Here is a 26,390-nt window from a genome sequence, read left to right as displayed (position 1 = left end):
TATTTGAATCAGACTCTGTAGCAGGTGACTGGAAAGTAGCTAATGTAACGCCTACACCTAAAACCCTGATATAACGCGGTCCTTGGGAGCCAAAAAATCTTACCACGTTATAGGTGAAACCTATAGGTGCGTTATATCGGGGTAGAGGGATTAGAGTCTACAAAGCAATAATGTGCTTTGAAATTTTACTAGGAAAGATATTTTTATTCCTTTAGGGTAAAAATGTTTGTAAACTTGCGAACTAAATCATTTTTGTTAGGTGGGACAGAGGGTCTCGGGCGGGAGGGAGGCAGGAGCCGAGTGAAGTGGCGGTGGCAGCGGCGGCAAAACTGCCCAGCCCGGCGAAGCGCGCAGCACCCCCTGGCCGGGGCGCGGGAGGCGCAGAGCCGGGGCCAGGGCTGCAGCACGGATCCGCTCCCTCCGGCCGCAGGCACCCGGGCTGGAGCATGAACTTCCAGCCATGAGCCACCCCTTGGGTCACCGCAGCCTGGCTGAGCCCCGCTGCATCCCCACCGCGCTACCCCTGCATGTCTGAATCGACCCCTGTTCCCCTTCCCCCCATGGCCCCATTATCCAACCCCTCGGCCCTGGCCCGGCACCCATGTGGGAGCCAGACAAGCTGATGCACGGATCCGCCCCCCAGAGCGCTGCTTTACTGCCCAGCCCGGTAAAGAGGAGAGAGAACAGACCTTCTATCATAACAAGGCTAAACCAAATGTTTTAATAAAAACAACTAGAAACAGGATTTCTCTCTTTAAAATATGGCTCTACTTTGGTGGCAGCATATTAAAATGGCAACTAGGGTTGTTTTTTAAATCCTACTGCAGGACCTGCACTTTTTTGTATGTGAAATTGCATGGTACTAACATTACAGAGAAGTCAATGACAGTATCATCACTATAATACTTTCAGTGAGGGGTGTGCGTGTATGCAGAAATATGACTACCCTCAAAACCAACATGTTCAGGAGGCATAACAAAGCTTTGCTTGTGCACCCTGGTTGCAACATTAGGGGGTGCCACCACCAGCTAAGGGCAGGATCAGAAGTGTCAGCTGTGGAATCATCTGTGGAGGCCAGGGAAAATCATCTAAAACTGAGATTCAACCCATCTGTTCTGAAATATAGGTAGGCTAATATAGGCCTATCTATATTTGCCTGTTGCTTTATAGAGGACAGACATGATGGCACTGATGCTTTGCCCTCATTGCTCCCCCATGCAGCTTCGAAGATCCCAGAGATGCTTCTTTGGCTCTGTCAGGATGTTGTGATGTTTTGAACCTGTACTGGAATGAAATTGTTGAGATTTATGCTCAGCTTTTGAAGGTATTTAGGCATTGCTGCTCTCAGTGTTGCACCGCTTAATTTAACCTAAGATTTTGGGCCCTAATCTCATTTCCAATAGGGATTTAGGAACCTAAATCTCATCAGCTGTCAGTGGAGTTTTGGCTTTTGAAATGAGAGAGAGGTTACTAAATCATGTGGGCCTTGCAATGCTGAGTGCAGCAATGCCTAAATACCTTCAAAAGCTGGGCCAAAGTGCTTGCAAGTGGGTTGTGAGTAGCTGATTAAAACGTCTTGCACATAGCAGAACCCCTTCAGCAGTTAATAATGAATTCCTGCTAAAGACAAAGCTGAAGGAATCCCAGGAGACATTTCATTTACTTTTCTCACTCTTACCTGTTTGGCCAAAGATTTTTCTTCTGTTCCATTCTAGAGATGGAGGCTATGAAACATCACCAGTCCTTGGAAAGTACTGTGGTTCGGCTCTGCCTCCTGTAATCATCTCCCATAGTAACAAGCTGTGGATAAAATTTGTAAGTGATGTATATGGCACAAGCACTGGATTTTCAGCTTACTGGGATGGTACCACAACAGGTAAAAAGACAGGTTTCAGAGTAGCAGCCGTGTTAGTCTGTATCCATAAAAAGAAAAGGAGGACTTGTGCCAGCTTAGCGATTAACAAATTTATTAGAGCATAAGCTTTCGTGTGCTACAGCCCACTTCATCAGATGCATGAAAATGAGAATGAGAATGCCAAGGGTGGAACTATTTGACCAATCTCCTTGTTAGATCTTTTATTTTTTTCTCTGTGCCGTTTTCCACCTCCCCTGCACCTAATTGCATCCTGAATCCCCTTTAAACACTTTCCCCCAAACTTAACTGATTGGTGGCAACACAAGTTCAAGCAGTTTAGAACAGGGATCTACATTTCCTGTTCTTGGGTAAATAAGGGTTTCTCTCCAAGTGATTTACGATAGCGCCATATTCTAGTTTATATTTTAACTTCCACTCTATCCTTTGTTTCTGTGCTTGTTAGGAAATGAATGGTGCTAACAGAAGTGGGGCTGAGAGATACAGCGTGGGAGGGCAGTGGAGCAGGATTTAGTATTAGAACAGCAGAGTATGAGATAGGACTCCTGGGTTCTGTTGCTGTCTCTGTCCCTAACTTCCTATGAGACATTTGGTGAATCATTTATCCTTTCATTTCTTCAGGTTACTATTTGTATAGTACTAGCGATCTCAAAGGAATGCTGTTAGGATTAATTAGCTAATATGCATAAAATGCTTTAAGATCCCCAGGGGAAAGGTGCTATCAAAGTGCAGTTATTATTGTATATTTGCTATTTTCTGTTACATAATTATGACAAGAAAGAAAGGAAAGTATGAGGATAAACCTAAAGTCCCTTAAAAAGAGCTATAAACTCATTGCCATGGCATCAGTAACCATGGAAAGACTCATGCTAATGGATGTAATACATTCATTAGCAGATGATTTGTACTTTTCCTGAAGTGTAATTCCAGCAGGACATGTCTCTTGCCTGAGGTTAGAATTTTCCCAAGGGGCTCTAAAGTGTGTATAATCCTGTGAGGTAGCCCCCTGCTGTGAAGCATTTCATTGGATAAAGGAGAGTTATAGTAGAAGAGTAGTTTTCAGAGTAGCAGCTGTGTTAGTCTGTATTCGCAAAAAGAAAAGGAGTACTTGTGGCACCTTAGAGACTAACCAATTTATTTGAGCATAAGCTTTCGTGAGCTACAGCTCACTTCATCGGATGAGTAGAAAACTAAGCATAAAATCTCTTTATGAGAGAGAGACTGGGGAGGTTTAAAGCAGTTAATTATGGTTCTCTTTGTTCTTTTCAGGCTGTGGTGGGACCCTCACAACTTCATCTGGCATGTTCATGTCTCCCAACTATCCCATGCCTTATTACCACAATTCAGAATGCTATTGGTTGTTGAAGTCAAGCCGAGGCAGTCTTTTTGAAATCCAGTTTCAACAGTTCCACTTGGAGTTTCATCCAAAATGCAGCTCTGATTACCTTGCTGTATGTACAGTCTCTCTCTCTTCCTCAGATTAGGGTGACCAGAAAGCAAGTGTGAAAAATCGGGATGGGGTGGGAGGTAATAGGAGCCTATATAAGAAGAAGACCCCAAAATAGGGACTGTCCCTGTAAAATTGGGACATCTGGTCACCCTACCTCAGATACTAGGGGTATAGGTGCTAGAACTAGGGGTGTGGAGCATGCTGCAGCGCCCCCTGACTTGAAGTGGTTTCCATTATATATAAAGTTTACAGTTGGTTCAGTGGCTCTCAGCACCCCCACTAGGGGAGGGAGCACAGTGTGAGTGCCCATGTACAGAGAGAGAGAGATTCACACCAAGTGAACAGTTCTAAAGTAGGAGAAAATTCCATCCTGAATGCCACCTTTAAAGTTATGGAGAGGATTATCTTAGGACAGAGGAGGGTACAGGATGTGTGTGTGTGTGAGAGAGAGATTTAAGAGCAAATTGAAGGTCACTTCAAAAAGTTTGTCCCTTTATACTGTTTTTCCATATATGGCTTTCCCCATAACATGTGATAGCTTTGTTCTCCTTTACTTTACATATGAGAGATCAGTTAAATGTGTTAACAGTTTAATAGTTTTCACTACTATCATCATCCCTCAAGATTTTTATGTCTCTCTTTATTCAAAGGTATATGATGGCAACAGTAGCAGTGCTAAGATGCTGGGTAAATTTTGTGGGAATCAAATACCAGAGTCAATCCGCTCCACCAGGGATGCTTTATATGTGAAACTAAGGACAGATGGTCATTCTGAAGGTGGAGGTTTCCTTGCTGAGTACAAGCAGAGTAAGTATGAACAAGAAGAGTGAGAGTGGCAAGTTGCTAGAATGCCAGCATTGGTTCTACAAACTTCTTATTGTATCCTCTGGTTTCATCTGTGAGCAGAATTCTCTTCCAGGAAGGATTGTGCATGTATTATATTATTTGGCTAGATTCTCTAGTCTGCTAGGGCCACAGCACATAGTGCACTTAAAATGGACACAGAGAGCTAGCTGCGAATCCCAACGTAAGAGAGATGTCTCCTGGTGGAAAGCAGGTGGAGTTGGCTCTGCTGCCACCTATGTCTGCTGCCCCTTCTACTCTTTCATTAAGGGCCGAATGTGTGTGAGGGTGTGTGTCAGGGCCATTCCAGGGTTGGTGCATGGATTGGAGGAGCACAGTGGAACAGTGCACAGCTGCTCCTGATCTTCCGTTGGTGTAAGTTCAGACATTTTGCCAATGGTGGAAGATAAATTAGCCCCTTTGCTGCTGTAATTTCTGCTGGGGCTAGGTGGATGAAGATCAAGGAGCCACAACCAGATCCTTTTGGCTCCCTTCAAATGTAATGGAGAATCTGGCCCATAGATTCTAGTGAAGCCAATCTGGAACATTTCTGAGAGCTTAATTTTTCAAAACATTTGTTGCAAAAGACACATTTTTGAATTTCTTTGCAAAACAATTCTTCTCCTGGAAATCCCTGAAAGTGTTGAAGTTCTACAGAGAGCAGAATACGAACATTTGGAGGTGTCATTTCCATGAATCAGTGTGCTCAGCTTGTTACAATATATGCACAACAAAAACAAATCAGTACTTTTTATACTTATTTTTATTGGTATTAAAAAATGAACTGATGTATTTTTAAACAAAGCTGTCACTAAATCTAGGGGGGTTTTTTTAGGAGTCTGAAAGAGAATATGAAAGGTATGTAGGTTTTTGGATTTGAAATATTTTTCTTTTTGTGTCATACTCTATATAACACTTTCATGGCTGGTACTTATCTTTTAAATTGTAAATCATGCAGAATTCTGGATTTTCTCCATAATCTTGAATATTGTCCCAATATTTAATTTTCTTCTTGCACAATACGTTATGTGCCATATGGACTAGGTAAACCTTTGATACGTCACTAAGTATAAACTGCATTACAGTTAATCTCTGAATATCCTGAAGATGACATGTCATCTTGAGAGGACTTGTAGGTTTATAGAGAGGGTTGTAGCTGGGCATTCCTCTGGGTTTGAATTACAGTAAATGATTATACCCCACTGTTTCTAATCAGAACGTTTGAAAAGCCAAGGGTATTCAAGTTCGGTTTGTACTCGTGTGGTGCTTTTTTTTTTACCTTTGACTGGCTCACTCATCCCTTAAAGGAATCCCACAGTCCCCATATTCTTTACATGCCACAAAGTAAGACTCTTGATTAGAAAAAGCCTTGTAGCTATGTCCTTTTAAAGAGGACGGTCACGGGATTCTCTAGTCACTGCTGGGGAGTCCGCTTGTGACTGCATCTGTGGGAAAATGCTGCCTGGTCTGATGCCCCCTTCAGTCTCTCATTTGCTCTGTGGCCCTTCTCATACTCAAGCAGTAACAGTGCTTCCTCTTCATGACTCAGTGTTCTCCCTCTTCGTGGCTTGGCCCTATAGCCAAGTGACTGTAATTTTCTCCTTCCAGGATATCAAAGCCTCACTGGACCGATTGACTGGGTATTGTCCCTGGCAATCTTCCAATTCAAGGCTATGCCACTTTCCCAGGGACTAGAAGGGGAATCTGGGCCCACCCTCTACTCCGGGTTCCAACTCAGGGACCCTTGAATCAGTGGCCAAGGCCTGTACCATCTCAAATCTTGCTGCCATTTTCCTGAACCTTTTTCTACTCCACTTCTATCAGGCTTCTGCTCCACCACCCTTCTGAGTAAACCCTTCCTTCAGAGCCTGGAGCCCAGGGCTTCTACTCTCTCCCTGGGTTTCCTTCTTTCCCTCTCTAAGCCCAGAGAGTGACCACAGGCTTCCACACTGCAGCCTCCTTCTGCCCTCACTTCATGGCCTTATACCAGCCCTGCCTGCTCCTGTGCAGCTGGGCTCCACCCGCAATCAGTGCCTGCCTATCAAGCCAACTTTCTTTCAGGTGCACCCTAGCAGATTACTTAACCCCTTCTGAGCCACATTAACCCTTTCTGTGGGGTGATCACAAGGACCAACAGCATGTTTACAAATGTAGAGTATCTGAGATATCAGCTAAAGGCATGTGTGTTTTGCCATTTACATTACTATTTCATTACTAACGATGCACAATAAATTCAATAAACAAAACTTTTGGTGGCTTGCTCAAACTCTGAAAATGTACAGCAGGTATCAGTTTGAAATAATGTAGTAAATTACCAAATACATTCATGTCTTCTAGTTTGAATGATAGTGTACAGTGAAACATGACACATTCTAAAGGAAAATGTGCTTATTGATGTAAGACAGACATGCAGAGGCACTTACGTGCCAGATGTATTTCTGATACAAAAATAGGACCAGAAGGCTGCTGCATAGTCTAACTCATATTCTTCTAAATCCATTTTGGAGTTTTCATGTAGTCTTTCCCAATGGTGCTTGAGTGTGAATCTGCAGACGTGTCCCAATTCACCTGACCCTGAGCCTCAGTTGCACTCTGGGTACTTTAGAACACGTAAGTACCTGAGCTTACTGTTCTGTAAATCATTCTGAAAAAATTCCAAGACCTGGAAAGAAGGTATGCGCATTATTTCTGATGACGGATAATGGAAGAGTTGTTCAAGTGACTTTCAGATACCCATAGTTGGTCAATTCAGTCATCAGTCCAGGTGTACCCTTGGATTCCTTGCTAATGCTGAGTTCTCGCATAGCATCTGTTAGTAATGCTTTCTACCCTCTCTGCGTGGCTTGGAAACTCCATCCCATCCTGGAGGATGAAGACCTGGCCTTAGTTATTCATGCCTCTGTCAATTCTAAGCAAGAGTACAGCAGTGCAATATGTCTGAGCATGAAGCCTTCAGCACTTAAGAGACTTCAACTACTTAAGAATGCTGCAGCACTCAGGAACAAAGGCTACTGCGAATCTATCAGACCTGTCCTCTGCTCTCTACACTGGCTTCCCATAGAATTTTAAATCAAGTTCTAGGTCTCACTACTTATTTTCAAAGCACTCCATGGCCTGGGCCAAGGGTATCTGAAAAATCATCTAAAGCTCCAGGACAAAGATGGTGGCTGACAGCTATGCTTCTCTGGCAAAATGGAACTCTCAACAATCTGAGTAAAAGCTTGGCTGTGCGGGAGACAGAACTTCCTCTGGGGGCAGTCTGAGACTGTGGACTGAACTTCCTCAGGAGCTGAGAACTGTCACAAATCTCACCACTTTTTGCTTTAAGGGCAAGGTTCATTTCTTTGGCCTGGCCTTTTCTTCCATAAATGCATGGCAACAGGTATATTTATATTAAAAAAACCCCACACATCCCAACCAAACACAACGCCACACTGCGTGTGCGTCTCCCTCTGGGGAGAGGATGAGAGAACAAACTACAAGTGACAGATGAGTATCATGTTCTTAAAGCACTACTGGAAGGCCCTCAGATACTACTGTGATGAACACAGTATAAAAACCTCTATGGAATAGAATTGCTTTGCTAACGTGTTCTTCAAACGCTCTGTATATTTCCTGTTCCAGAAAGAAGAACTTCCTACTTTTCTATTTCCCCCCTGTAGCAGGGCGTGGTTCACTCATGGCTTCTTGCATCACAGACACCTGCGCAGACTGCACTAGATGGATATCCACACCGTGCTGTTTATTTCAGATCTCTCCAATGTCTTTACAGTTTTAAACGGCAATACTATGTACAATGTCCCTTGTATCTTCAGCCCTTTTCCTAGGGCCCAAAAAGAGCGGATGTCTCCTTGAACTGAGAGCTCTGTGAGACTGGACTCAGTCAGCCCTGTTCCCCTTGCACATCCTTCCTGTGCCTTTTTATCAGTCCTCAGCTGATGAGTCAATTAATCCTTTAGCTTGCCCATCCTGCTACCCTGAGTAGCTAATCACATTTCATTCCTTGGTCAGCCCTCTTGGGGAACTACTTAGTGTCAGAGTGATCAGACTAGAGACTCCCCTGTTAACTCCCTGCCCTCTGCCACACCCCTCATCTTATTCTGCTCCCATGTACACATTTATATGGGGTAACCAAATACAATATGCTCTGCAGCACAGCATTTACTCATATTGATAGTCTTTGAGTCCAGTGGAATCCAGATTCAGGAAAATAAGAATCACTGATCCAACAGCATGGCTATTCTATACCCTTTCTCTACTTTCTTTTCTCTTTCAATCATTTTTCACCCCACCCCACCCCGGGGAGGGGAAAACTCTCTTTATCCCAGTCAAAATCCTCAAATCCTCTACTAGATCTCGGCTTGATGACTAACCAGGGAAAGTATTATTAAGAACTTCATGCTGACTTCCAGCATGTTAAACCAGTTAGGATGTCCAACACAAGCCAACTATGTTTCATTCGTCTTTCTAGCCATGTGGGATCTTTTTTTTTTCCCCCCTAGTTCCCTGAAATGGTATGTGAGTTTGCAGTATTGTGTCTAAAAACATCCCCAGCCACTATAAATTGGTTCAAAGTGACTTATTTAGCTAGATGGTACATTGCATTTTTATTTTGAGTTTTTTAAAATAATATAAATAGATGTTTTAGAGAATAATTTTGCATTTGAAAAAAATAAAAATAGGCCAAAAGAGTATGTAGGATAATGGGGGAGATCAGCTCATGATTCTAGTCTTACTTGGGAGGAAGGATATGCTTGTAAAGAACGACTTGTAGTTGGGATATCTGGATTTTGTTCCTTGTGCCTGCGTGTCCTTGGGAAAATCACTTACCCCTCTCTCTCTCTCTCTCTCTCAATTTCCTTCTCTGTAAAACAGGAGTACTAATACCTACCTCGTGCCAGTATTTTTAGGCTTTATTCAGTAGTATTTGTAGATAATTTGAGATCCTGGGATGGAAAGCAGCATACAAAGTAGAATTTATTACTGTATTTTTTTCCCCAGTTTGCCAAGGAATAGTGATTGCCAACCGTAGCCATGGCATCTTGGAAAGTTTAAATTATCCAAACAATTACCCTCTAAATGAACACTGCAGCTGGACCATCCAAACTACAACTGGCAATACACTTAACTACAGCTTTACATCCTTTGATGTAGAAGAAGGACCAAACTGTGATCTGGACTATTTGAAGGTATGAATCCAAATCCAGACCACATGTAAATCAGTTCCTTTCATGGCGAATAGTCACTGAAAATACAGTATGCCCTCATTTTTTTCAAATTAGAAATATTTTGTTAGGAGAATAAGTAAAGAAACTGCCATTGTTATTGGTTACCTGGTATATCTTACCTGTATGTCTATCAGTTTTAGTCTTTTAGTACTTTGAACTCTAGTGAACAGCCAACATCAGAAGATGGAATCTGAACCTGTAAGTGAACCTGGTGGTTCATCAGTTTCCAAAGGGAACATGTCCTTATGGTATTTGAATGCTATTGGACTGACATGGCTTTTTTCTGCCTGGTCAAGATACTGTACGACCTAGAGTTGTACTCACTGCAAAAAATAGTTGTACATCTTAACATTATTTTAACATGGGCAATATAACATATGGTACCAATTCAACAAAGCATTTATGCACATGTTTGTGTATCCCCTTTCAGCAAAGGCTGTAAGCACATGCTTAAGTATCGTTGACTTGATATTAAACACATGCTAAAGCGTTTTGCTGCGTAGGGGTTGTCTTAAACTCAAATTCAGCATGTGTTAAGGCTTTTTGCCTCTCTAAAAGTGCAATTCAGCCCTGTACAGGGGGCTAACACAAAGCACTTATTCACCACTTAAGCTTTGCATAGGGAAGAATTTCATCCTAAGGGACTATATCCCAAAGTTTTTAATAGTATTATAGCTATTTGGAGCCAGGAAACTGACAATGGAGTGGTGGGTATCTAAAGGTTCATAGTATTCTTTTGGGCATAGCTAGTGATTTGGGGGCTGGTCTTCCTGAAAGTCAGGTGACAACTCTGCTAGGCATGTTGGTCCATTCCATCTTAATATCCTACATCCTTATCCATTTGGTGTGCCAGTTTTCATAGTTGAAAAACGGGTAATAAACTGGTGAAAACGGTGATTCCAACATCTTCCTGCAGGAGACAGGAGTGGAAAGAAGGTAAGCAAGGAAGTGTTGCTGACCAGAAAAGATACTGAGAACTATCAGGAGTCAGTTAAGACCTGAAAAGTTTTGTGGCCAAGTCAAAGAGGAAACATGAGAGCCAAGCTGAGAAATCACACTGCCAAATCCCAAGATGTTGAAGCCATTGATCAGTGAAGGGCAGGGGCCATGAGCACAGTAGAAAGCCCTCAGGGAGAAATGTGGCTGCTAGAAGACGGTATTCCAGGAGCCAGGGCTAGATAGTGCCAGACTTGAGAGGGCTTGATGGGCATTTTAAGAAATAGAAATAGAACACGTTGGTGGGAGGAAGAGGGGGTGGTGTGGATGTAGGGAACTGTATCCTTTGTTTTAATAATTTCTAGTTTGTTTCTGATGAAAGAAAAATGGAATGAATTTACTAAAAAGGGTAAAATACAGGAGAAAATAGTCATAGAACTGTGTTAAAGAGTCTTTAATTTACAAAAGAGGTGGCCAAGTTGCCGAGGCAAAAACCAGAAACATAAAAATTCAAAGTTCAGTTAGACATGTTAGAGGAAAGGATCATTTTGAGAGAAATCAAAAGAATTATTTTTTGTCATAATACAGATATGTGTGTCTTTAAATGTCATTTAAAATTACGATTCCTGGATATGGAAAAGATTGTCTTCATTCTGCTGGCATACAAATATGTGCTAATATGTAAAATGAGAACAAGGATGAATGAGTTAGGAAATCAAGTAATGTTTGTGTCACCCTTTGAATTGTGAAAAGGGGAATATTTTGACATTATTACAGAGTCTATGAGATACAGGGGAAAGGGGAGAATGCTTTGGAATGTGCGTGTCACTGATTTTTTAAGCAGATTGTGTATATATGGTATTCCTGTGCTGAAATCCATGCTGAATCTGACTTCTGTTTGTCAGGGGAGAAAGAATTTAATCAGAATAAAGCCACATAATTATTAGGGTGGAACAGATGTTGCAGTTTTGCAAAATGCTAACATTATTATTACATCTAAAAAGGAAAGCTCCAGAGGGACCAACCAGAAATAACACTGGTTAAAAAGCAGGTGTATATTCCAGATGATTGAAGAAGCAGAGATATTTCATTATGATTATTATTTATTATTTATTATTTGAAATAGGCTTTGTGTTAACATATATAGGTGTACTCTGGCAGAAACCTTGCTCAGCTGTATAGAGAATGCACTCCAGAAACCTGCAGAAGGAAATAAAAGAATAGAGTCACTAAAGAGTCAGTGTAAGGAAAGAGTGACTTACAATATGTGTTTTAGATTAGGAATTTATTCATAATATATATAAATGGGCCAAAACCAGACCTTTGAATTCTGGGGAGGAAGAGTATATGTGTGTGAGGAGATGTGGGAGGTATTGGGGAAGTGGGGGATGTCTATAGATACAGATCTCTGAATCCTACCACACCTTTGTACTTTTGGACCCAGGTCAGATCCCAAACTATAAAAGAGCCTGTTTTTCAATTCCACATTTGAATGTGGCTAAAATATTTGAATCATGATTCAAAGATTTGGGATGGGAACTGTATTTTGTTTGGTAACTAGATATAATAAGGACTTTCAGCTTCACTAGTTGCTCCTTGGCCTGCTAAGAAAGAAAGAAAGAGAAAACTCTTGCACTAGCTTTCTGGTGGCTGTAGGTTCCTTACAGTACTGTCATCAACTAGGTGAAAAAAACAAAACGCTAAGTGTATAGCTGGGAATGCACTAACACAGTGCCCAGGTGATCAGGGATCAACCAGTGCAAATTAAATGAATGACTGAGCCAAACTGAAATGAAATCACATGGAGATAATGAGAAATCATTAGTGCGTTGCTTTTTCCCTTTTCTTTCTCTCCTTTGATCACTGGATGCTAATGTTTTTTGAGTCAGGTTGTGCCTTGAAGGCACTGGCCAACGTTGGGGTCGAGCCAAACCACCTCATCCCCAACAGAGCTCTGTGAAGGAGCATGACTCAGAGTTTGGATTACATGGGGCCTGATTCTCCACAACTTTGCACCTTGCATAGGCATTCACATCTGTACTAAGTGGGGGTAAAATGCCAGGCATTTCTGATTTGGTGGCATTTTAGACCTACTCAGAGCTTAATTTGTAATGAAAGAGGTGCTGGGGCTCTCACAATTTTTTTACCTGCATAACTGATGCCTAGAGGTGCTGGGGCTATGAAATGTCAAGCCTAGAGGTCCTGGGGCTCAGCCCTGCCACAAATTAAGCACTGGACATACTCTGCACAGTGTAAGTGCGTACACAGGGCCAAAGCAGAAGAGAATTGGACTGATGGACTTTATCCAGGCATTTTCTAACATTAATATTGGGTGAGCACTTCCTGAACAAATGAGCAGCATGTTCTGTTTCATGGTCTGGCAGTGGAAGCTGGCTCTCTCCTAGTAACTCTCCGAGGTTGCCTGACATTTTGCAGAGGGTTTACAGCTTAGTTGTTGAGAATATCAGAGCAGCTACATGTACCAAAGTGGTGACAGTGTGTATACAGCACATACAGGGGTGCTGGAACAATCTGTGCAATGGGGGTGCTGAGAGCCATTGAACCAAACTATACACCCTGTATATGTTGGAAACCACTTCAAGCCAGGGGGTGCGGGCAGCATCCCCAGCACCCCTAGTTCCAGCACCTATAAGCACGTACCTTGTCGCAGACCCGCTTTTTTTTTTTCTGATGTGACACTAATATTAGTTGAATTAGATTGTAGTTATATTTCCTGCTGTGACTTGGATTCGAAACCTAGCATTAATCTTTTCAGGGGGAAAAATAGCCAGAAGACTTCACCAGTGAGGTTAGGGACATTAACCTAGGAAAGAAATAGTTTACTCTTCTATCTTTACTTATTGACTTACACTTTATTTAGTGTGACAGATCATAGGCTCAAAAGTGGCAAAACTCTTTTATAAATAAAGAGAATTTAATGTTACTGCATTAGAGATTTGAGTCTAGCAATAGGAATATGAAATTCACTTCCTTTTTATCCGAGAAAAATATGATTTGAAAACCTTTAGTCTTCCTGTCCTTCAGTGGCAAACTACCTCTATTTTCTTGTACTCACAGCACTTACCCCTCACTTTAAAGTCCAACATGTTTAGCATATGTTTGTAATGATCCTGGGGGAAAAGCCTGCCCACCTCTTCCCAAAGGCACAAAAATGCTTGATGAGCACCAGAACCAGTGTAGTTATGATGTGCAAGGGACAGGATTCAGGCCTTTCATATATGAGGGCAAGTCTCTGTGCACTGTAGAGCACTAGTTGATGTCTACAATAGCACGGTGGGAAAGGATAGTAGATCTATGTCTCTGCATATCCATTGGCTAACCTGCATGTGTAGTGATGATGCGTATGTTCCATGGAGCATGGGCGGCAGGTATCATAGGCTGGGAGAGGCTGTGCCTCCCCAAACAGCCAGGTGTGGCTCTGCTCTCACACTACCCTTAGACTGCCCGCCTCCTGCTCTGTGGCTTCCCCTGTGCTGTGGCCACAGCTCGGGCTGGGGCCAAGCCGGACACCCTCCTGGTGCTCCAGTGCTGGTGGCACTAGCCTGGGGGGGCCGCAGGGGGTGGGGCTCTGGGCTCTGGCAGGGGTGGGGAGGCATGGAAGGGGCGGGGCCTTGGGCGGAAGGGGTGGGCCTGGAGGCGAGCCACCTCTAGCTGACAGTTGGCATGCCCCCCCCATGCCATGAAGACATGAGTCTGCAGTAGCAAGCACAGAGTAGTCCTCCTGCTGCTCCAGAACCAGGTGGGGGTGTGTGTGCGCAGAATTCTTCCCCACATCAACAAACCCTGTAGAGATACCTTGCTCACAACCAGTTATTGGACCTGAATATGTAGGCTCCAACAAATGAGTACATTCATTCACAGGAAAGCTGTTCTTGAGTACTCTTTCATTTCCTTTTTTGGTAACAGGATATGTTTTTACCACAGCAACATTCCAGGAATACACCATAATATCCTCTCTCTCCATGTGGGAATAATGCATTAGATAATGGTTGCCTGAACTAAACTGGTAATCCTCTTTTTCTAATGAAGGTACACACAGAAGAAAAGAGGTAACACTTTTTTTCCCCTGGCCCTCGTTTTACTTGCTTCCCTAATTTGAACCAGTAAATAAGCTAACACCATATTGGAGCTGAGGGGAGTTGCCCAAGACATATGAGTTATCATGTGATATATATGTCTTTTTAAAAGTCCAGCAGGAATTCTCCAAACCCAGAAGGTGGCTCAGTTTGTGGTCACACATAGATTGCAAAGTATCACCAGCAGCACATCACCCTGTGGAAGCAGATGATAGATGGAATATATTCATCCGGGTTCTTTAGTCAGGCATTAAATTATAGCCTTCTGGCTGGACTGCAGCGGCATCTGGAAACCCGTTAGCACACAAGCTGGCAGTAATCAAACCTATCTACACATAATATACCTACAGGGATTTACAATTCATCAGTAGAAGTTCCTCCGTATGGCATTCTAAGGATAAATGCAAATTCTCCTCTCAGCTCTCCATGGCAGTTCTTACCAGTGGTATCCTGCTTTCACTGCATGAACAGGTTTTCAGTGGCAGAGCTGAACAATTAGAGAGAGCAGAATATCAGTTAAGATCTGCTTTGACGATCCAAAAGGAGATTTGTGCTCAAAAAGTTTTTCCAAATAGCCTTAATCTTCAGCTCCTCAGATGATTGGATATATTTAGAACCACTGTTGGAAAGCAGAATGGAAACCACACTAGTGAGGAGAAAACTCAGTACTGTGATAAATTTGTTAATGGTTATGGGGCTACATGATCTCTAATTGAAATAAACCTCAGATGGTGAGTGACACTGAGTGATTCAGGATGCGACCAAATGGCGGTTTACTTGAAGACATGCAAAGCCCAGCATGAATGAGTAATACTTTATTTTTAGTTGCACATTTTCTTCAGCTGCTGCACCCTGCCAGCTCAGAGTAATGTGACTTTTCCTCTGCCTCCAGGAAAGCAACTAAATACAATGGGGCAACTGTGAAGTGTCAGCATGTCTAATGCATGATAATGTGTAAGCCTCCTGGCAGTGAGAGGAAATTCAGCACTGATCCATCTTTGTTTATAATTCTTCTCTCCTCTAATGTCTTGCCTCTGTCCTCCCAAATTCACTTGGGAAATGGCAATGGAGAGCCTGGCCTGCTTTGATACACAAGTGAGACCTTCCAAGCAATGATGGAGCTTGTCTCGTTCTTTTTGTGGTTTTACCACCATTGAATGGAGGGACTCAGTGGCATTAGAAAGCCCAGATGATGTTTTTAAAGTTTCAAGTGGGTCAGCTAAAATTCCGTTGTCAGAGGAAGGAATCTAAAATGGCAACGTCCCTCCTCACAGCCCACTTCTGTAAGTTCTGTCATTCCTTTGAGTAGGATTCATAGGATCCAACCTCCCTCTCAGATGGCTTTAGGATTCTGTTCCCATTGCTGGAGGATTTTGTCTTACTGGACACCTCAGTAAGTTAACTTGTTCCTGAGGCAAAATTTTCCGTCTACCTTCATCAAAACTGATTTGGTGCTCCGTCTTTAGGGATATCCTAAAGTGATCCATCCTGCCAGAAATATTTTGATACCACAGGGCTCTTTTCAGTTCAGAGTCTAACCTCACTCAGAGAGTATTAGGAATTAACTCATCTTGCAGTCAAGTTAATCTGTAGTCTGTCATTGTCTGTACTAGGACAACTGGCTCCAAACTCTACACAGTTAATTTGGGCTTTTTCAGTCAGGGCTTTTCCCTCTTTCATTCATTTGGTTGCATCATCCACAAGAGGATTCCCACGTCTTCATAGTGGGTTTCACAAGGTCTGCCCTGGATTCTTCCAGAGTATGATTTTCTTGCCAGAGGATAATTTCAGGGATATAATTCTCACAGGTCCACAAGGGATCCTGCTTCCTTGTCCATCAACGCTTTACTACTTCAAAGTGAGATAGAACTCCTTTGTCTTTCTGATTCCCAAAGTACTGCAAAAGGCAAGAAGTTCCGCCTTAGGCTCATAAATTTTGTTCTCTTCACAAGAGCACTGTAACAGGGGGCTTGGAGGGCTGGGTGGCCAAGTGGTTGGAGCGTTTGATTTTCGCCCTCCTTGCTTGGTCAAGCTGCCTCAGTGTTTAAGGCTGGGGGAGAGAGGTAGAGGGACCTGGGCCCTTCCACTCCACCAAGTCCCAACCTAGGACCCTGTCAAGGCTGATTCCCCACTCTGGCACTTGGAGTGCAGAAGGTGGGGGCCCTCAAGGATTCTAAAAATTAATACTGGCCACTCCAGGCTTGTATTAAACTCCCAAGGTTACAGTTTCTCTCTGACCTTGGATGGGTAGAAGCTGCTACCACCCAAATGCAAAAAGCCCTTTGAAACCAGAAAGGCGCACATGGGAATTCCTTACTGTGGGGTACCCTCAAGCCCTTTCACACACCCCCTCCAGGGAAGAGCTGAGAAAGAAAACACAGGAAATCAGCTGTTGCCACCAGCTAATTTAACAACATATGCACAAACATCTTAGGGCACCAAAAATCCAATCCTGTTCTTAAAAAAGGTAAATTTTGTTAAAAACAAAAAGAAAGAAAATATATCTGGAACTTAGGCTTTTGCTAGATTTAAAAAACCCACTTATAAAATTTAAACATCAAGAATAACCTTCTTGAGGTCCAGCTTAAAGGTTACAAGCAAAACGAAAATCATTTAGCACAGAGGAGTCCACAAGCCAATAAGAAATAAACAGAAATAAACCTGATTGTGTCTTTCTAGACATTTCCTAATTTATGTACATATCTGGGGGGTTCAGATAAGCAATCTCTAGGTATGATCTGATAGTTTTTCATATCTGGCTTAAGCTTCTCACAGCATAACTGCTCCCTGTTCCCTTTGTCTGTGTGTTCTCCGGGAAAGAGGAGAAGTTTTTTCTCAATTTAAAAAAGTTCTAGCCCTCCCATTGGCTCTTTTGGTCAGGTGTCCACTCCTTTCCTTTTACCTGTGGACTTATTAACCCTTTACAGGTAAAGCACAAAGAGAACCACCATCAAGAGGGATTCCATAGCCAACTGGCTGGCTGGTTGTCCACAAAAGGGAGCTATCCCCCCTCTCATTTATCACAGACCCTGAGTAGGGGAGCCCCAGTAGAGAGCCTACATCCACTGTCCTGGGCTACTTCCTACTGCTGTCCCATCAGTTTGGGGCATGGCCCCTATAGTCCAAGTTGTAGTGGCAGCTTGTCTCTAGTAGAGTCCCCTTGTGGATCCTGGGTAGCGTTCAGTTGCAGCCCGAGGTTTCTCCAGGCAGGGCAGCCGTACGTTTGGTGGGGTCAGAATCCCACAATGTCTCCATGCTTTGGTCACCCAGTTCTGTCTCAGGCTGGGTGCTCCTAGGTCTTATTCTCAGTCTCTAGCCAGAGGGACGGTACTTGTTCCCTGGTGATTGCCTTGGCTGGCAGGCTAATGATCCTTCCCCTCAGGTAGGGAAGCAGTTAGCTCCTGCCCCTTCACCAGTCAGTCCCGAACTGAGCCAAGTTCTTTCCTTTTTTCTCCCCTCCAGGCCTGGCGTTGGCTGCAGCTATAATGGAGCAGGGCTGGCTGGGCCCAAAGGCTCTTTTTAACCCTTTCCATGCTGGTGGGCGGTTTTTCTGCTTCATCACAAGCACTCCGTTTCTTTTCCTCTTCAAGCAGACTTTTCAAGAAGAAAGACAAGGGAGGTTTCTTCACCTAAACCCCATCTTCTCAGGAATTTGCTGTGTGACTGTAAAAGCCCTAACAGCCTAAGGTGCTCTTCATTTTGCCAGAGAGGGGAAGCAGGTCACTCTGAAATCCCTAGTGCCTTGTACCAGGAAAACAGATGATCTAACAATGCAAACATTTCCCTTTCTAGCTTGGAACTGCAGGCTTGGCATACTCTTGTGTAGGTATGCTCTCTTCATACACAGTGTTTTGTTAAACAGCTTCTCCATTAGTTCATTCATAGATACAGCTTACATTTCTTTATACTTTTTTAATGTACTGTAAAGAATACAGCCTTGCAAAGGGAACCAGTTAATTTCTCGCATCAAGTGTAAAGCTGGAGGAATACCGAAGAAATGAGGTTTCACCGAACTCTTGGGTAGACAGTTTTTCCCCCTTATTTGCTTTGAAATGGTGATAATGCTGGCACGATAAGAAATGAAAATTCCTTCTCCTCCTCTTTCTTCTTTTCCTCTTCTTCCTCCTTTTCCTTCTTTTTTTTTTTTTTAATTCTTACTACAGTAAAACGTGGAATTTAACACAACTTGACACTTTTAACAAGGTTAAGTATTGCAGGCTCAGATAACGAGACAAAACATAGACTCCCTTTATCAGATACCGCTTCTATTATTAAAAACTAGACTTTTGCACATTCCGTAGGTTATGTAAATCCCAAAGAGATTATCTTTGCACATGTCTTGTGTTGCATGAGTTCACATTGTTCTGTACTACAGAAGAACATGGCTAACTAATGAAACAGATGCAATGAAGGTGCAGAGACATAGAGGAAGGCTGCCCACAGTTGTGGCATGCAAAGCACACAGAAAGATTGGTGAGCCATATACCCAAATCCTGTCCCCATTTTGGACCATATTCTCTGGACTGCTCTGCTCTCTTTTTGGTGCTCAAGTAGCACAAAGTGAATGGAGACTGCCAGTCACTCCCCAGCTGATAATACCTCTCTGCATGGAAGAATCCATGAACATGCACAGATACTATGGGGTTTTATAAATCCCATAAGAAAAGAGCTTTGAGGAGAAGTTGGAAGGAGGAGAGTGTGGAGGTGCAGGTAAGAGAATCCAGGAACAGGAGCATTTAGCATGGAAGAAAGGGTGAAGATGGAGATGAAGTGGGGAGGGGGACTAACTTAACATCCTGGATGGAGGGAAGAGGAAGCAGAGGGGAATAGGAGAAGATGGCTGCAAAGAGGTAAGTGGGAGATGCTAAGTAATGTAGGTACGTTTGATATTTGGGCTTAAGCTACTAAATTTTAAATCAGATTTCAAATCCTCAAACTCTGGTTGTGTTCAGAGCTGGGGGTTTTGTTCAGTTGCAAAATTCAGCTTCTGAAATCCCTTCTCCTCATCTTGAAAATCTGGTGGTGTTTAGAGCAAAGGTTTTGGGGTGGTTTCATCTCTGGTGTCAAACCATTAAATAAATCACATTAAAATACTTTCCAAGAAATTGTAAGATAAATAACAGAAACCCTAGATTTAAAACAAAAATATTTCTAGCTGCAGCAGTTGGTAAATGCAGGCAAAATCTGCAGTCTACAGCTAAGTAGAATTAATAGCTCTCAGAGATTTTTCTCTACAGGTAATTGTAATCCCTTCCCACCATGCACACACACCTTTAGTCTTAATTTTGTGCTTAATTACGTGGCAGAGATCAGAGTGGTCCACACAGGTTAAATCACTGAAACCCTTCAACTGCCCCAGCACTAGATGGTGAATGTCTGTATAGCAGTGAGCTATTGTGGTGACCCACACCTGAACCATTAGTTAAGTTTCCTTTTTTTTGTCTGACAGATGTGAGGGTTTCTGAACCTGCACCTTATGAGCTATTTCTTCTGTAAGAAAATTTGTCTCTTGGAAATGTATTTTCCCTGTTAATTCCTGATCGTATCAGTAAAAAGTTTTTAAAGGGCGATTTTACATTTCTTGTGTCCTCTTAGGAGTTCTTTACTGTTCAGTTGTTTATTTTGTCTTCTTTGGCTTACCTTTTGTTTTCTGCTAATGGGCTTTGTTTGTGGGGCTATCCGTTTTTTCTTTTCAGAGAACTATCCAAGTTGGAAGGGTGGCCACATAGCCTTTAATCATTGCTCCTGATACTTATCTTTGTCAAACGAAAATATCACCATGGAAAATATCACTTCTGGGAGCATCACGGCTCTGCATGCTACATCTATTGCTTTAGGGTTGCTCTGGAGCCCTCAGAAGATGGGTGGAACACAACAAGTCTTTACTGTTCTGCCATGAAGCATCTCATTTTGTCAGTTCAGCTCCAGGCTGTTGTGGAAGATCTCTGAGAAGGCTCTAAAGATTCTCTGAGGGTTCAACTAAATTCATATCAACAATCAAAATTGTATTTATGGAGTGTTTGTTTTTCCCCTTCATTGGATCGAGTAATCCACCTTCTAATGGATCCTAAAGGGTTTCCATGACAAGATCCCAGAACGCCCATACAAGGTGTTACCTATCAGACTGCTTCTTCTGTTTAACAAATCTTTGACTGCAGATGTGACAGCAAGAGACTCCCAAATTCTGTCAGTCCTGACTCCCTTTTGAGACCTTAGCCATGTCACTTAACTTCTCTCCTTGTGTTTCACCCTACCTGAAAGAGGGGTACTACTACTTCCCCTATTTCACAGGTGCATTATGGGAATTCATTAATTCTTGTGAGGTGCTGCGAAGATGAAAAGTGTAAAAAGTGAACAGCTAATATTGGTGGCCATAGCATTAGAGGTTCACACAGGAAGCAGGCTGAACCAGCATTCCAGTCAGAGTCCGCATTGGGTGCTAATAACCTTCCAGGTGGAATTCAAGTGGTTGCTTTTGACTGGCAAAGCCTTAAATGTTTTTTTGATCTTGGTCCCTGAGAGATTGCTTCTGCTCTGCACAGTTACAGGCAGTTGAGGTAACTTCAGAGGGAGCCCTCCTGATACAGAAGATGCATGTTACATGAAACCATAGCCTGGGGTACTGGCAAAAAAGAAAAACAAGGAAAATAAAGAGAAACAAAATAAGTTTCCTGCCCTTTTAAGGCATGGGCCTCTCCAGATGGAACATTTCTCTGCTGTGGCCAATCTATGGAGAGTCGGGACTGAGATCTTTCTCAGCCTGATCAAACAAAAGAACAAGTGTCAAACCAAGGAAGGTTTGCTTCAGCCATGGTTCCCTAAAGCTGGGGAAGAAGGAAAAGAGGAAAAAAACACAGTCATTAATGTAAAGCTTCTGGGGAATCATCTTGCTCTTCTGCATAAACAAGGCAGTCAGTTTACCAGCTTCTCCTTGCTTATTATTTATATTAGTAGTAGCAAGTTGTAGCATCTAGCGGTCCCGAGCAAGTTCAAGGCCCCATTGTACTAGGTATTGTACAGACGCATAGGCCAAGATAGTTCCTTCCCGAAAGAGCTTACAATCTAAATAGACAAGAAACAGGCATAAAGACTTGCTCAAGGTCACCTAGCAGGTCAGTGGCAGAGCTCGAATAAAACTCCTGTGTCCTCATTCAGTGCCTTATTCACTGGACCACGCTGTCACATCTTCCTGGAATGGATTTGGTCAAGGAATACCCTGGGCCAGTGTCTTCCCCAGGCTATGAGGAGAGAAAGAGCACTTTGACCTTCTCTCAGGAGTCTGTCTCCAGCATATTACACCTTCCCCTTTATATCCATGCCACATTGAGTCTCTTTCCAGCTGGCAGGTTTAGCAACTTCTTCAGAGCAGCACAGGCCCTCTGCCTGGTTCCTTTCTTAGAGAGTTAACAGTGGGGCATATACATCCACTTCTAGGGATGCTAAAAAGGCATTTTCCATGAGGGGCCTTGGTTTTGGAACTTGTTCCCCGATCAATTCTCTAGAGCCTAGATCTGTTAACTGTCTGGGCACTCTGCAAACCTCACCATCTTTTTCCCCTGGGGCACTAGGGTGGGAGACATGGTGATGAGCTGGAACATGGAGGATCTTTTAGTAAATTATTGTTATTAGGGGACTGGCTTTTTGGTTATTAGAACTCAGTGTCATTAGATGGTCCCATTTTTTGCATGTTGTATTATCTGCTTTAATTGTTCTGAAGCACCCAGAATTTGGGATGAGCACTAAAAAATTCTGAGCAAATAAAACAGAAAACAAATATCTTCTCAGAAAGGGAGTATGCATGTTCTTGGATGAATACTTGGGAAGGAGTCCAGTCATCAGTTCCTCGTGCCATTATGATGGAGGAGTCTCTAACAAGTTACCCCAAACTTCAGTTGTCCTGTCCAGACAATGGAAATACCCTGCCTGATATGGCTTAGGCAAGAATTGTCTCTCCTCTTTCAACAGTTCAAAGAGTAGTTCACATGATAAAACAGAGGCTCCGTAAACAAAAAGCAGAGTTAAGACACAAAGAGACAAATCGTGGCCTGCGGTATTTGCACACAACTTTAGTGGCAATTGCTTGTGTATATCAAAGGGCAAAATTTGCTCTTAGATGTTCAAAATGCTTCTTGAAAAATACACAGCTGTTCCCTTCATTATAAGGGTAAGAGAGCCTAAAAAAAAAGTCTGTAATTCTAGCTGTAGTATGCCTGCCTCACTCTCAATGAGTTACAGCTGGCTGGTCATTTGAATTTCCTGTGAATAATATTCTGCTCTGAAAACAAGATCAAGAGACAGCACTGATGAAGTGGTTTCCATAGTAACTGTTATTTGTGTACTGAAAAACTGACTGTTTGTTTTCAGGGGAATTACATAGGTATGTGCTGTTAGCTGTCTGTTTGGGTAAAACTAACACCCGCTTGATGAAATCAAACTTAGAAAAGATCCATGAGACTTGTTTTTCATTTCAATTTGAGTGTTCCTACTGAATGATTCAGTCAATAACTTTTATAGGCTTTTATTTTTAAACATTGTGCCTAGTGTTTAATCATTTAATATGCATTTTTAGTGCATTTTTGCTGTCCATTTAAAGGTACAGAATACTTAAGTTTCTGCACTGATCCACATTTCCCTATTCAGATTTTTCTGTTCAGAGTTTTCAGACCCAGGAATCTGGGTGGGATGATGTGTATTCTAAGAGGTTGTTCTAGGAAGTAATGTTTTTCTAAAAAAAAAAACAGCCAGTCTAATTCATATGTGAAATCTAATTGTATCGGACTTCATTTGACTTTGCTGAACTAGAGACAAGGAATGTGTTGAAGGTGATTTGGTGCACAGTGCATCTCATCTTCATTTCATCTACCTGTAGGTCAGTTACACAGTTGTTGCAGAAAATATCGACAGATGTTAAACTTGTCAACATCCAAGGAGGATGACGTTAACCAAACTACTGTGCCCTGGCACCAAACACAAATAGACAAAGTTTTTTGCAAGAACTAGGAGAGGTTTTTCTGTTTGGAAGTAAGAAGTTCTCAGCCTTGTCTGTCCTCACCTTGGAAGTTTTGGAGAAAAGGACAATCAGGACTGTTGGGCCTCCTGTTGTAATTCACTTGTAATGTTTTGGGGATTCATAGGTTCATGGACTTTAAGGCCAGGAGTGATCACTGTGATCATCTAGTGTGATGTCTTGTGTTATACAGGCCATAGAATTACACACAGCAGTTCTTGCAACAGGCCCATAGCTTCTGATTGAACTACAGCATATCTTTTAGAGAAGACAGCTGCTCTTGATTCATGCCTTAAGGGTTTGAGAGTGTATCTGAGTGGACTTCTTGCCCTCAAGCCTGTAAATGTGTTAAATCACTACAGGGTATTCTGAAAAGCCTAGTCTTTGCACAGCATGAGCAGAGGACTTAATTGAAATATTTTATCATATGTGACTCTGCAAAAGCTTACAACCAGCACGGTTTATTAGCGCCTTTCATTTTACCATGTGAGTGTACAGTGTAGCACAGCTCCACCCAATGGACTTTCGGGTGTTCAGAGAAGAGCTTCTGAAATTAGAACAAAGATCAATTTTGGCTGGCTCCCTAGAGATCGTCTCTTTGGGTCTTTGCAGCCTGCGGAGAGAGAATATTACAGTAGTCAGCTCAAAACAGAGAGAGGTTTATGCTGAAATTCTAAAAAGGAACATGCCAGAGACTCAGTGATGAGGATGTCCAAATAAGGTTTCTGTGCCAACTATTTACTGGACTGTCTTGAAAAGATATGTCCTATGAATCAGAAAATCAGATGATTACTAAACCAGGGCAAAGTGATAAAGTACAAGGTTGTTGCTCCAAACTTTGAGAGTGATACTAACAACTGTAGGCCTGAGAAACAAACAAACATAACATGACAATAATTGGCAATCTATGTTGTCACAAACTGAGGGACCTAAATAAATGGCTGAGTTTTCAAAAGTGCTGAGCACCCAGTAGCTCTCAATAGAGTCACTTATTTAGGTGTTTGTTTAAATATGGATTTAGAAGCCTAATTTTAGGCTCCCAATTTTAAAAATCTCAACCTAGGAGTATTTCTTTTTTTGGGGGGGGGGAGAGTTTGGAGAGGGAATGATTTAAAAATGTGTGTTGGTGAATTTCCTGTGGGGGAGGAGGGGGAGGAATTGTTGGAGGTGAAGAATATAAAGAGGCATTCCCCCACACACATTGAAAAGGGAAAAGGTTCCTACAGTACATGACAACCATTTGAGTTTAGCAGAGCTAAATACGGGTTAGCATTTCATCCGACTCTAGCTGTGCTCCTCCTAGGACATTGTGATAGCGTAGAGTAGCATGTACACTGTGTCTCATTGTTCTTTCTTTAGAAGTCTTTTATAATTCCTCGGAATCAGGAAGTGCTTTTACTACACTGGGATTCTTCTTGTTTCATTTCAGCTCTATGATGGACCCAATGCCCAATCCAACCTGATAAACACTTTCTGTGGAAGTACTGTTCCCATTGCAGGGAATACCTCAGGCACCAGCCTTCATGTGGTGTTTTACTCTGATGGAATAGGCTCGAAACAGGGGTTCCAGATGCTGTGGCATGTAAATGGTAAGCTACCCAAAATTTCTCTGTCACTTTATAATGGATAATTCCTTCTTCTCTACAGTATAATATGCTCCAAGGTTACTTCAGCTAATTGCACATTACTAGAAATAAACCAGATATAGGTATGAAAACAGCACTTTTCCCTCCAACTTTATAATGGATTTAATACTTAACGTTTTCATGCACACGCAGAAGCACACACATATGAAAGGATCTGCCTTACTGGCAAACTAATTAATTATAGGGGCCATGGATTGAGTGTACACGGTAAGTGAACTGGCCTCTGTGAGCTAGAGATAATTCCTTTGGAACAAAGGTGAGCTGCATTTGCAGGGCAGTGTGGGAAAGTATGTGTGGCTTCCCCTGTGCTGAAAATCTTCTGTGAAGGGAGGTCTTAATGTTTCATTAGAGATGAACCCAGCGCTACAACTTTTAGGTCTGGATCTGGCCTGGATTTCAAACGCCCAAGTTTGGGGTGTATGCACGTGGGAGTTCAATTCCAGCAGCTCTCTAGTTTCCTTTGCTGACATTTAGTTCCTTCTATGAGTAGTAAATTCACTTCAGTCCTCCCCCAACCCCTTTCTTGCTATGAAATGGCATTGGCTGGGCTGTGCTCAGGGTGCTTTTGCCCTGTACCCACAGGCAGCAGAGGCTGCCACACGCTTCGTTAACTCGCCAGGCATGCATACCCGTTAATAAACCAATCTGTTAATCGCTATGTTCACGCAAGCTATGTTTGCATTTTCTTAGGAAGTGAGGCTACAACTGCAACTTTATTGCTGTGCCCATTTAACAGCAATATTCACTATAACAAGATTGAATCTTATGCCTTTGTACATCCCATCAAAGAGGATCCGACCTTGGAAAGAATTAAATAGCCACAGTTGCCCTGTCTGCCTAATCAGTTCACACTATTCAGCTTTGACAGCATTGTAAAGCAGCTGAAATCTGCTGCGGAGGCCCCAGCACGGCCACAGACTGCTGTCATTTGTAGGCTCCCAGAGGGCTCTCTTTGACTAGACAGTCGAGTTAAGAACTCAAAGGAGGTCAAGGAATGTTTTTGGGAAAAGGGTGACATATGCAAAAGGAGTGAGACCTTCGGCTGGACACAGCAGGGGAATTGCTACAGCACAAGGGTATGTTCTTATGATTGGGAGGTGATGTCATCCTGGAGCTACACAAAGGAAGAAAAAGTGGAGCCTTTTGTGTGCAGAGAGATGACATCAGCCCCCATACAGTAGCCATGGTTTTTGTTTAACTTTCTTTGCTAAAACTCTGAAAAACCTGCCTGGTGCATAGTTCCCTCTTTCTCCCTTCCCGCATCCCTGAACTCTCCAAACGCAGAACTAGCTCTCCCCCGCCCCCTCCAC

At 42.6% G+C, this 26,390-nt stretch overlaps 1 protein-coding gene across 2 annotated transcripts in view; it reads left to right on the top strand.

Annotated features, from left to right (window-relative positions):
• Positions 1-26,390, top strand: part of CUBN (cubilin) — a 212,908-nt gene that overhangs the window by 55,070 nt on the left and 131,448 nt on the right. For both annotated transcript variants that reach the window (XM_074946012.1, XM_074946011.1), the window contains exons 24-28: positions 1,716-1,876; positions 3,143-3,324; positions 3,974-4,130; positions 9,168-9,355; positions 24,864-25,023. In XM_074946012.1, the coding sequence (XP_074802113.1) occupies positions 1,716-1,876; positions 3,143-3,324; positions 3,974-4,130; positions 9,168-9,355; positions 24,864-25,023 (848 nt within the window). The remainder of the gene's footprint in view (positions 1-1,715; positions 1,877-3,142; positions 3,325-3,973; positions 4,131-9,167; positions 9,356-24,863; positions 25,024-26,390) is intronic.

Source organism: Natator depressus, chromosome 2, assembly GCF_965152275.1.
Source record: "Natator depressus isolate rNatDep1 chromosome 2, rNatDep2.hap1, whole genome shotgun sequence".
Taxonomy (NCBI): Eukaryota; Metazoa; Chordata; order Testudines; family Cheloniidae; genus Natator; species Natator depressus.
Note: the sequence above shows the minus strand (reverse complement) of the source record. Positions and strands in the feature narration are given on the sequence as shown.